The following is a 12,398-nucleotide window of genomic DNA, read 5'->3' on the forward strand; positions in this document are numbered from 1 at the left end:
CCTGAGCTAAACGGAGACGGGTCGGAAGGGTCGGTTTACGGATGGAGGGCGGGTCCTCCTGGTCCTGGTCTGGGACAGCTGAGTGGAGCCGGACCGTTGGGCTTGTATTGACTTTCACATACTTTGGCAGCGGAAGCAGAAAAGCCAGAGAGAGGAGGAGGGGGGCATAGCTCTGTGTGTGTGTGTGTGTGTGTGTGTGTGTGTGCGTGTGTGCGTGTGTGCGTGTGTGTTTATGTTTATAATTAGGTGATTGCCCTGATTACCTAATGATGTGATGCCATATTTTTTTTCTTCACTTTTTATTGTACAAATTCAATTGAACAATAACAATATGTACACACACAAAATGCCCATATGAGGGGTACAACACATAAATACAAAAAGAAAGAAAAAAGAAGGAAAACATATAGCAGTGCTGATGTCATCAATGATGTCATCCTTCCTGGCTGAGGCTAATAAATTCAAGCTAATAAGCCCACGCAGTGGGCGAGCCTAGGAATCGAGCACGTGAGATGCCATTTATATTTTATATATATATATATATAGTAGGATATATATATTGAGTATATATATATTGATATATATAGTAGGATATATATATTTATATATAGTAGGATATATATATTTATAAAAGTAGGATAGAGATAGATAGATCCTGAACACAACAGACATAATTAATTTAAGCCCAACATATCCGAGAGCATCCTAACCTGGCCGGAGAAGAGCAACACATCCCAGAGCATCATAACCTGGCGGGAGAAGAGCAACACATCCCAGAGCATCCTAACCAGAACATCCTAACCTGGCCGGAGAAGAGCAACACATCCCAGAGCATCATAACCTGGCGGGAGACGAGCAACACATCCTAGAGCATCCTAACCTGGCCGGAGAAGAGCAACACATCCCAGAGCATCCTAACCTGGCCGGAGAAGAGCAACACATCCCAGAGCATCCTAACCAGAACATCCTAACCTGGCCGGAGAAGAGCAACACATCCCAGAGCATCCTAACCAGAGCATCCTAACCTGGTGGGAGAAGAGCAACACATCCCAGAGCATCCTAACCTGGTGGGAGAAGAGCAACACATCCCAGAGCATCCTAACCTGGCGGGAGACGAGCAATACATCCCAGAGCATCCTAACCTGGTGGGAGAAGAGCAACACATCCCAGAGCATCCTAACCAGAACATCCTAACCTGGCGGGAGAAGAGCAACACATCCCAGAGCATCATAACCTGAGCATCCTAACCTGGTGGGAGAAGAGCAACACATCCCAGAGGATCCTAACCAGAGCATCCTAACCTGGCGGGAGAAGAGCAACACATCCCAGAGCATCCTAACCTGAGCATCCTAACCTGGTGGGAGAAGAGCAACACATCCCAGAGCATCCTAACCAGAGCATCCTAACCTGGTGGGAGAAGAGCAACACATCCCAGAGCATCCTAACCAGAACATCCTAACCTGGTGGGAGAAGAGCAACACATCCCAGAGCATCCTAACCAGAACATCCTAACCTGGTGGGAGAAGAGCAACACATCCCAGAGCATCCTAACCAGAGCATCCTAACCTGGTGGGAGAAGAGCAACACATCCCAGAGCATCCTAACCAGAACATCCTAACCTGGTGGGAGAAGAGCAACACATCCCAGAGCATCCTAACCAGAGCATCCTAACCTGGTGGGAGAAGAGCAACACATCCCAGAGCATCCTAACCAGAGCATCCTAACCAGAACATCCTAACCAGAGCATCCTAACCTGGCGGGAGAAGAGCAACACATCCCAGAGCATCCTAACCTGGTGGGAGAAGAGCAACACATCCCAGAACATCATAACCTGGTGGGAGAAGAGCAACACATCCCAGAGCATCCTAACCTGGTGGGAGAAGAGCAACACATCCCAGAGCATCCTAACCAGAGCATCCTAACCTGGTGGGAGAAGAGCAACACATCCCAGAGCATCCTAACCAGAGCATCCTAACCTGGCGGGAGAAGAGCAACAGGAATCAGTCCTCCAGGATATCGGAGAACTGCAAGCCATCCATCACCATGAAGAATGGTCCCCATGTTTTCTTTCATTTGGATGCTTTCTTCTTGTTTTACAGGATTCTGTATTTGTCGACGACGAAGGTTTGTGAAGAGAATCTGACGGGGTTGTCGCCACCGTAGAGTCACTTAGTTGCACTTTGACATGAAGGATACGTTGATGGGGTGATTATTTTTATTTGATGTCTGCCTGTTTTTGTTTTTGTTTCTGTTTTTGATTTAATTTATAATGGTCAGTTGCAATAGCCGGATTGGTGGTAAGGGGTGGGGGGTGGGGAGGGCATTGGGGGGGAGGGTAGAGGGATGGGTTTATAAATATTCATAATTGTATGGTATTCATAGGATAATGTAAGTAATGTATGAATGTATGCTTTGCCTACAAAATAAAAAATGAATGATAAAAAAAAAAAAAATGATACATTGATGGGGAAGAAGTCGTTGGGCCGGCCGGCGACGCTGAACTCTAGGCTGCCACTCTTGTTGTTGGCATGGATGACCGGTAGGCACCACTCCAGGACGTTTCGCTGTCGTATTTGTACTCGCCCTCCAGGTGGCTGATCACCGGGGCTCCGGCACCAGACGGTACGGGGATGCTGAGTTCAAGCCTCTCTTCCTGCAGCTCATATTGGATGATCACATGACTCTCTGAAGGCCAGCAGTTTATGGTTAGAGGTATGAGGGACTTCTCTGTTGTCTGCAGCCTCCACCTGAGGTTAGAGGTATGAGGGACTTCTCTGTTGTCTGCAGCCTCCACCTGAGCACAACATCATCATTGTTGAGAGGGAAGGACTTCTCGGAGTTCTGCAGGCCAATCAGCGACTCAGCTGTGAACAACCGCTTGTCCACATTGGGATGTGTTTGTAGCTGCAGTCCTTTGTTGGCATTGTTGTTGATCATGAGGCGGATGCGTTGGTTCTTCTCCTCCATGACTCGTAGCGTGACCATGCCCAGAATCTCCATGTTCTGTAGGGTCGCTCGCCATGGCGGCCACAAGTCAGAGAGATCTTATCCTCCACTCTCTTCATTGACTGGTGGTGGCAGAGCTTTGGATGTATCTGAGCCTGTTTCCCGGGGCGGGCAGGATGGTTTCACCCTCGGAGTTGAGCTTGTCAACAAAGTTGTCGACCTCTTTCCCTCTAGCACCCAATTTCAGAGCCTTACTAGATCCACTTGGTCTGACTGGAAAAGGCGAGATCTTGGTCATGTTGATGGTGTCTGTGATGATGGATCCTGAGGAGATGCTGGCCATGATGGTGCTCTCAAAGCCTCCGAACGCTGGCACCTTCTTCCCGGAGCGCTCTGCGTCCCACCTGGCCTGCTGCAACTCCTGGGCCTTCCTCCTCATCTCCGCCTTGGCGTGCCTCTCCTGGGTCTCTCTGACAGCACAGAAAACCTTCTCCTCATGGGAGTCCATCTCTGTGGACGTGCGTATCTGGGCCAGGTTGACATTCTCTCTGTAGCCTAAGGCCACGATCTCATCAAAGGCGAAGATCAGGTTGAAACAGTGCTCCCATATTTCACTCTCCTCCAGCACATAACAGTACTCTGGTATCACACGAGAGAAGAGTCTGAGCGTCTCCAGGTCCTCCAGGATGTTGCTGTTCTTGGTGGTGATGAGGACCATGTAGAGCTTCTCCAGTGGCTGGTACATGTAGCGGACGCTCTCTGTCTCCACAAAAGTGTGCTGCTTGCCCGTGTTCATCAGTTTAGGGAAGGCAGCCAGGAGGCCCTCGATGCGTGTTCGCGTCATTTCCACAAACTGGCGTGATACAATGGCCTTGCCTGCCTTGGTGCACACCGCCGCTGCCAACAGCACCATTTTGGGTTTACGTGTGCAACGATCTTCAGTCCTTCGTAGTCGTCGTCGTGTTAACAAACTCGTGTGACATCACTGATGACATCACAATTGCTTGAGTGACATCACTGATGACATCATTACTGAAGCCCATGTTGTTTAAAACTGACTCGAGTCAGGTCCAAGTCATGTGATTCAAGTCCCCACATCTGTTTTGAACAGATTGCACTGTATTTGGAATACAGTCTGCTCTACTAAGCCATTCAATTAGTGTTTCTCAAACTTTCTCACATCAACGACCCCTAAACTGACACAAATTAGACCACGGACCCCCATTTGATAATATTCTGTCCCAGGGTCCCCATCTGATAAGATTCTTTGTTTTTAGATGTTTTATTACAGAAAGTGTATGAACCCCATGACCAAAATAGTCATACATTCATAATACGTATGGATGGAATTATAGTGAAAATAACCTTTTTGCTGGGGGGACCCCCTGGATCCCCCTCAAGGTCCCTGGACCTTGTTTTGACAACCACAACATTATATTATATTACTATATAATATACTATATTGTATCAACAAATAATGACTGAAATACCTTGTTGCAAAACAAACACAATACACATGAGGTTAAGACTTTTATTTGGTGTTGTAAGGTGAAACTCCACGGAAAAACTCAAGCAGACGCAGTCCAGTCACTCTTGTCATTCTCACGCTCTCATTTATAACGTAACCTTCTGCCATAACAGTGTACTCCATGAGTTCAATACCAGTTCATGAAGGACTTCAAACCCATTCATAAGCACTTGTTGGTTACACTGTAATCCAGGTTTCCTGAGTGGAGAGACTAGATCTCCACCACTGCATTTTCAATGTATCGTATGGGATTATATCCTGATTCAGCACGGCTGTCATGGATTAGCTTCTATAAGACAAATAATCATATCACCTGTGTTATTGGGGCCCGTAAAAGGTTAACCTGATTGGAAGCATGTTTTGGAGCGGCTCTTAGCTGGAGACTTAGGCTCTCCACTTAGATAACCTGGGTTACAGTGTAACCAACCGTTCTCTTAAGTGTCGAGCCTATCTCTCCACCACTACATTTCCAAAGTATTGGTATGGAACTCTGTAAGACACACCGTGAGGAAACCAAGCAGACTCAGCTGCTCCTGTGGGAGCATGAAGTGGCAGTTGGGTTCGAATGACATCACCACCCCCAGAGTCACCTCTGTGCTGAAATAAACTAACCAGATATGAAAATACAGTATGCCCACACCCATGGCCTAGGCGCAAGATGCCACCAAGGCTTAGCGTGCCCCGGGAGATGCTAAGGCTAGCTCTAAAGGGACGGAGAGCCGTTCACCATACTGAGGCGCAGTTCAATAGACCCAAACTTTTCAGCCCACGACCCCCAAAATAACGGTGCCAGAGGCTCGCGACCCCCACTATCCCCGGAGGTGGTTGAAGTATACTAACGTTAGTGCGCATTTCATAGACAAAAAAAACAATTATGGTTAAAATTTGCTCTTTTTAATAGTTTTTCAATTGTATTTCACACATTTTGTAGTTCACATATTCTGTAGGCCAATTTCACACATTCTGGAAATCATCTTGCGACCCACCCAGTGGTGTCCCGCGACCCGCCTGGGGGTTCCGACCCCCACTTTGGGAACCACTGCAATAGACTGACTAGTGTGGGCACCTTTCTTTCCCACAGAAAGTACAACCCCGTCATCTTACTGACTGATTCAGACTGTTTGCTTCTTTCTCTTCGAGGTCGCTTTCACATATAAGCGGTTTGGTCCGCTTTAACCATGCTTTCCTCGGATAGTGCGCTTCATTTGGGGTGGTGTGAAAGCGCAAAGCAACTCTGTTGCGGAACAAGCGAACTCTGGTCCACTTCAAAACGTGGGTCTCTGTTCGTTTGCAAGTGAACTCTAGCACGGTTCGTTTGTGGTGTGAAAGCAAACCAAACTAAACACAAGAGCAAATATAGGAAAGGCAGTGCATCATGAGTAGAAGGCGGTAGAAGGAAGCAAAACAAACAGTGCGGTGCGCACACGGGTCGGTGCGCACACGGCTCGGTGCGCACACGGCTCGGTGCGCACCGCGCTGCCTCGCTCGTCTCATCTCATATGTTTTATAGAAGTTCATCCACGACAGCTGCACTGAATCAGGATATAATCCCACAACATACATTGAAAATGTGGTGGAGAAATGAGGCTCGACACGAAAGAGAACCTGCCAGAAAGAGAACCTGCCAGAAAAGCACTTTGTAACTCATTTGTGGAGGTAAAGTGAACTGAGATACATATTAGTTTTAACATGTAGAAACACATTGATGGTGGAGCTCAGACCAAAGACAGCTGACTGCCTCCACCACACACTCCACCTGCTCACAAACACACAGCTGACTGCCTCCACCACACACTCCACCTGCTCACAAACACACACTTCAATGCATCCTCAGAAAACCTGCTGAGCCAATTTCTATGGCTCACAAATATGGCTCATCTTCTATCACAGGTTTGTAACAGAAGCAGGTGACTTTCCTTCTGTTTACAACTAAGTGTATTTCCGTTACTTTTTTTTTTACAGCAATGCACAATCATTCATTTGACATTTTAGGCATTAAGTTAACACTCTTATCAAGGTTTACAAAGGGCATGTTCACACTATTCCCGCAGTTGATGGCGATAACTGTCGATGGCTGTTGCGGGATTGAACCTATGACCTTCCTTCTCTTCCCACTGTGCCGTCGACTCGCCACCCCGGAAAGTTTAAAGTCATAATCCGCAATATTTTCACATAAATAAATGTCTGTTGTGCTGCTCTCTATGACCAACTGACAGAGGTGTGACCAAGTTAACCTTGCTCCACTCCCAAGTCAGCCTCAAGTCTTGAGGCACAAGTAAAGATATATATATATATATATATATATATATATATATACCATATATAACTTTTCAATGCAATACAAGTGCATCATGAGTTGTATTTCTTAATCAACTTAAACTAAATAATTGCATACAAATTCAGAAAACATAATTTAAATTCAGTGATGTGACTTTCAAGTCAATGATCTTTTGTCTTTGACTTGATAAACCTTCTCAAATCAAAGTACAAGTCAGAGTCAAGTCCTATGTGACTTGAGTCCCCGCCTCTTTTCCTTTTGCTGTTCTAAACACTCTTTCTTCTGTCACACAGGAAGTGATGCGTCTTAATCTGCTGCCGCACAGGAAGTGATGCAATTTGTTTCTGCTTTCTTTGAAATCAACAGAAGAAGAAGAAGTGTGTAGTTAGCATGAATAGTGATAGCCCACCATGGCTGAACAGACAAAGATAAGAGCGCCACCTACAGGAACACAAACTTAACAGAAAGTCCAAAGACAAAGACATCACAGTACTGGCAACACTGATTGACGTCTCTTTGGAAGCTCAGTGCAAAAAAAACAACAGCAGCAAAGACCACTGAGCACCAAAACAGAAGAAGAGGAAATTAAGGAAAAAAGATTGTGGCGGATTACGACTTTAACTTACTCTAATGATCTCAAATCCAAAACCAAATAATGGCGTCTAACAGTTATCGTTCTTCTCGATTTAAATCTGGGGGAACAGATTTAGTTTGAGATGAGCCATTCTTGGACATGGCAGATGGGGTTAGAGTAGACGCAGTGTGTGTGTGTGTGTGTGTGTGTGTGTGTGTATGTGTGTGCGCGCGCGCGCGCGTGCGTGTTGGCCAACACGTCCTCATACCGAAACAACAGCATAAGTCGATTTCAATTGACTTCCAAAACGACATATACGAGTGAAATTGTGCGTGTAACATGGTTAATTTGAAAGGCGTCATGTGGGTTAATTTGAAAAACAGTTTGGTTACGTTTAGGCAGCTAAAACAACTTGGTGAAGGTTCTGGTTACAGTTAAAAATGGACCGTGAACCCGGCTCTCTGACAATCCAACCCGTTGACCTATCAAACTGTTCCCCGAACGTTCTGACAGCGCCCCCACTTGTGGAAAGGATGTTGCCTTGTAATGTTCCCAGAATGTTCCCGGACTTCTTTAAAGGGACGGGACTGATGTGGACTTCTTTAAAGGGTAGGGGGACTTTATTTTGCCACTTTCAGGGACGTTTCTGGATGTTTCCGGTAATGTTAAGGGGACCATTACTATAGGACGTCCCCACTAGGTCTCTACATTACGTTCCCCGCAAAGCAGAGACGGGCAGACCAGAACCGAACGCCAACTTTTATTTCTGACTTTGTTTTGTTTATTTCTGACTTCGTCTGACATAAATTGGTCAATAAAATGTTTTCGAATTATCCCTAGGCTCAAACTCATTTAAACTATGCAGATGGAAGTGGTTTCTGATTAAACTAATGTTAGTGCGAGGCCGTGTGCCCCCGAGAGGGTGCCTCTAAGTCAGCGTGGGAGTGGGGTGTAGGTCGCTGCTGGAGGAGCCGCCTGGAGGAGCCGCCTGGAGGAGCTGCCTGGAGGAGCCGCCTGGAGGAGCTGCCTGGAGGAGCCGCCTGGAGGTATCTGTGTGAGGCGATGCAACAGTCAGACACAGGAGACGTGAAACAGTCGGCCTTCGTTGCCGCTAGATCTTTGCTGCTGCCCCGGTGTGTCCCAGGCCTCCAGAATGTCCCCCTCTGCCGTCAGCGAGCTATTTCAATATCAGACTGTCATTACGTTGAAGACTGCCATACGTCGCCCCTACTTCCTGTTTACAGCTCCGCACTCCGGCGTATGCACTGCACGTATGCACTTACACAACTGCAAGATGTCACATTCGTAAAACATCGGTCGCTTTAAACCCCTTGAAAATGGACCAATGCTGTGGTTTTCCTGGCGAGGACGGCCTGGTGTTGGCACTGTTAGTGACAGTGAGCAGACAGTACAGTGTGTGGGGACAGCGTTAAGGTTTTGGTGTCACCTGGTTCCCTGGTTTCCCTTGAAGCTTGACAGCAGCAGAGGCTTTAGTCCGGCGGAGGGGTGGAGGAGAGACAACCCAAACCTCATGGGACTAAGAAAGTAAAAGGCACTTCAAAAAATCGTAACAAATTCCAGTGTCACTTATATAGAATGTCTCTTTCTCTCTGTCAATATATAGATATATATATACTGTACTGTATATGTATACACAGGCATTGTCATATAGGAAGGAATGCAAAGATAGAGGAGTATAAACACTTGACATTAGATATACAATATATAGAGTGATACAGTAATAATATATACGTAACCTTTTTTGACCAGAGCTGGCGATTATAGATATAGAAAAAGGAGGGGGGAGACGTGAGAAAGCGCATATTTAGTGTGGGCTGAGGTTTTGTGTCAGGGCGAGAGAGGGCGGTACTCGTGGCAATAGATTCCAGTTGCTGTGCACAAACTGAAAAGTTGCATAGGCAAGAAAAACAAGTTCCTGATCACTCAGTTTGAACAATTCAAGAGGTACGTCGGAAAGAAACAAATAAAACTCCAAACAATAAAAGAACACTGAAAGAAGTCGTTAAAAAGACACAGCAAATGAGTGAAGACAGTGAGATCCGTACAGATCGCTTTGACTCCCTTGAAGCGAAAAAGTAGCTATAGTGTTTTTTTTCCAAAGAATCTCAAAGAAGTAGGAGACACTTCCAATCAGCAGCTGACTGGTGCAGGGACTGGAATGGTGTGAGAGAGAGATAGTGTGTGTGTGTGTGTGTGTGTGTGTGTGTGTGTGTGTGTGTAGGTGTGTGTGTGTGAGAATATATATGTACTGTATGTGTACATGTATCTCCAGGACGTGGCGGGTTAGCACAGCTATGTGTCAGCCCTACAGTTCAGTGTCTTGGTACTGGTGAGGGTTGGAGGGGTAGTATCCTGGCTTGCTGTGGTACTCCTCTCGCTCCTCCTCGCTGGGGTAGATACGGCCCTCCTTTGAGGAGGAAGGAGTTTGGGGTTCTGGACGGGAGCTGGAGCTGTTGGGACAGAGGAAATACAGTATAGTTAGAATGTGTGTGTGTGTGTGTGTGTCTGTGTGTGTGTGTGTGTGTGTGTGTGTGTGTGTGTGTGTGTGTGTGTGTGTGTGTGTGTGTGTGTGTGTGTGTGATTGACCCTCTTGAAACACTCAGACTTAGTGAGGCTGCCAGAGAGGATTTAATCTCTGATTTCACACTGGAAGAAATCACTTCTGCCATGAAATCATTCCCATCAGGGAAAGCAGCCGGGCCGGATGGATTCGGTGCCGGATCTTCCAAGAAATTCTGTGATGTTCTCGTCCCGCTGCTCCTCAGAATGACATCGAGCTCTGAGAAGGACAACGTCTTGCCTAAAACACTGTATGAAGCTAACATCTCCCTCATGTTAAAAAGCGGGGAAGGAGGAAGTAGACCCGGCCAGCTACAGACCTATAGCGCTCCAGAAGTTTGACAGAAAGGTCATCACTAAAACGCTGGCTACCCCGCTAAATAAACATTTGTCATCTATTATTCATCCTGACCAGAGAGGGTTGATCCCAAATAGGTTCTCTTTCTTCAATGTCAGACGCCTCCTCAACACCATCACAGTAAGAAAGACCAGTGGTGCAGCGTTCTTACTCGACGCACAGAAGACGTTCGATCAGGTTGAGTGGCCTTATATGTTCGAGTCACTGCACACCATGCCAGTACTGTAATGTTACTGACATCTCCTCTTCAGATCAATGGTGAATGAGATAAATGTCAAATTGGGTGGCTACCAAGGACTGATGAAACACAAACATGCAGACACACACACACACACTCACAGAGCAGCTTGGTACTTGGTAACAGTCACATGACAGTAGTAAGCCTACCCGATAGGCTGTGGGCGGCTGTGATCCAGCTTGGCAGTCTTCAGGGGAACAGCGTAGATGTCTGGGTGCTTCTGTGCGATTTCCAACTAGACACAGAGAGAGACAGCAGAGACTCACTCAATATCTAAATTATAATGTAATCCACCAAAATGTAATCAGTTCATCCATCAAGAACAAAGTATTTGTCAAGAATATCTAAATTCCTGGACAAGAGGACCATGAGGACTTTAGCTACGTCTTTAATTCACTGTCACTATCCTGTAACATCCAGCCAGTACCCTTGCGATCTCTGCCTTTCCTTAACTTCTTCTCACTGCGACTCCTCTTCCTGTATCTGACCATCACTTTATAAGCTTCTCCATCCCCACCTCCCACCCATCATCCTCTCACTCTATCACCACCCGACACCTGCAGTCTGAACATGGCCACAGTTTCTTCAGTACCAAGGTTAGGCAGAATGTCAGGTCCAGCGTGAACATTTCATGACAGGAGTGTAAAATCTAATTGGCTAATCAGATCTCAATCAGGTGTGGTCACTGGTCAATGTTACCCATTTTATAAACTTAGTTAATCCAATCCTTTTGACAGGCAGTTAGCTGTGTGACAAACAAGTTGGAAATCTCACACTACTATATGTCTTTAAAGTGATGCATCTATAAAATTCCCAGGCTTCCCCAGAAAACAAAATCCCTGACTTCCCCTGTCAGGAATAAACCCCTCCCAATTCCACAATATTCCATAAATTCCATGACCAATGGGAACCTTGAGCTATATATTCCCTTTCCCAAACCCAGAGCCGTGTAGATAGAAGAGTCGCAACATCTCCATTCACTCCAATGGACCAGTTTGTTACTCTCAAGAGTTCCAGGAAGTAAGGTCCTGGATTAAGCGGCACTGTCGAGTTGCAGCAAAATGGACAGTTTGTGTTGTACTTTGATTTTTTTTTTTTTTTTTTTTAATCAAATTGTACATTATCAGCTTTATTTTAGCATGCAAAAGTAGCACGAGAGCCCTTCCTGGCTGTTCATTGGCTAATGAGTCACCCATTTTGGTCCTTGCCACTCTCTCTCTAGAGGACACTACCTGAACCCACCCTGGCGTTCTGGGCTTCCTGCAGCTCCAGCATCCTCTGGGCTCGGGCAAAGTGATCCATCTTCTCAAAAGCCTTGATCTTCCCCAGGAAGGAGCGTGTGGACGGGTCCTCCACCGGGCTGTCCTCCCCCACCCCGTCCTGCTTCCTCTGAGCTGCCGCGGGGGCACCGGGAGGAGCGACGGGCGAGTGAACCGGGGTGTCTGCCTGGGACCCGCAGCTGATTGGCTTGAGAGCGACGGGGGGCGGGGCTGCTCCCAGGGGGCGGGACTTGCCAAAGGAGTTGAGGTGGTGAGGGGGAGGGGGCAGCGGCAGCGTGCCCGAGCTGGAGAGGGGGAGCGGCTCGTTGTTGCTGCTGCTGGCGGGGCTGCTGCTGGACGGGGAGTCGTAGCTTCGGCTGCTGCCGGGGGGTGGAGGAGGGTGGTGCTGGCGCTGGTGCTGGTGGTGGTGGTGGTGGTGGTGTGGGTGGGTAGAGCCTGGCACTAGCCCCGCCTCCTCTCTCAGAACCAGCTTCACCTGAGCGAGAAAGACGAGGAGTTACAGCAAGCACAGAATACCTACGGTGTGGTGACACTTTCCCACTTGATAAAATGCACCGTCCGAGCTAAAGTTCGTGATCATTTGGAAAAGCACACAAACCACTTTGTTCCCATAGCA

General features: G+C 47.1%; 1 protein-coding gene and 1 pseudogene across 2 annotated transcripts in view; both read right to left on the reverse strand.

Annotated features, from left to right (window-relative positions):
- Nucleotides 1-2,093: 2,093 nt before the first annotated feature.
- On the reverse strand, nt 2,094-3,859 carry LOC310784513 (coatomer subunit delta pseudogene; annotated as a pseudogene). The gene is made up of 3 exons: nt 2,795-3,859; nt 2,421-2,747; nt 2,094-2,165 (listed from the first exon to the last, which is right to left on the reverse strand). The product of its transcript is annotated as a coatomer subunit delta pseudogene (transcript).
- A 4,395-nt stretch (nt 3,860-8,254) lies between these two features.
- Nucleotides 8,255-12,398, reverse strand: part of LOC310784514 (tight junction protein 2-like) — a gene marked incomplete at its 3' end in the record, with an annotated part of 107,148 nt that continues 103,004 nt past the window's right edge. The window contains exons 22-26 of the mRNA XM_083645496.1: nt 11,745-12,257; nt 10,652-10,737; nt 9,657-9,797; nt 8,530-8,591; nt 8,255-8,376 (exon numbers count right to left, since the gene is read on the reverse strand). Coding sequence (XP_083501622.1) covers nt 8,255-8,376; nt 8,530-8,591; nt 9,657-9,797; nt 10,652-10,737; nt 11,745-12,257 — 924 coding nt within the window. The remainder of the gene's footprint in view (nt 8,377-8,529; nt 8,592-9,656; nt 9,798-10,651; nt 10,738-11,744; nt 12,258-12,398) is intronic.

This window comes from Poromitra crassiceps, assembly GCF_964638095.1.
Source record: "Poromitra crassiceps genome assembly, chromosome: 10".
In the NCBI taxonomy this organism is placed as follows: Eukaryota; Metazoa; Chordata; class Actinopteri; order Beryciformes; family Melamphaidae; genus Poromitra; species Poromitra crassiceps.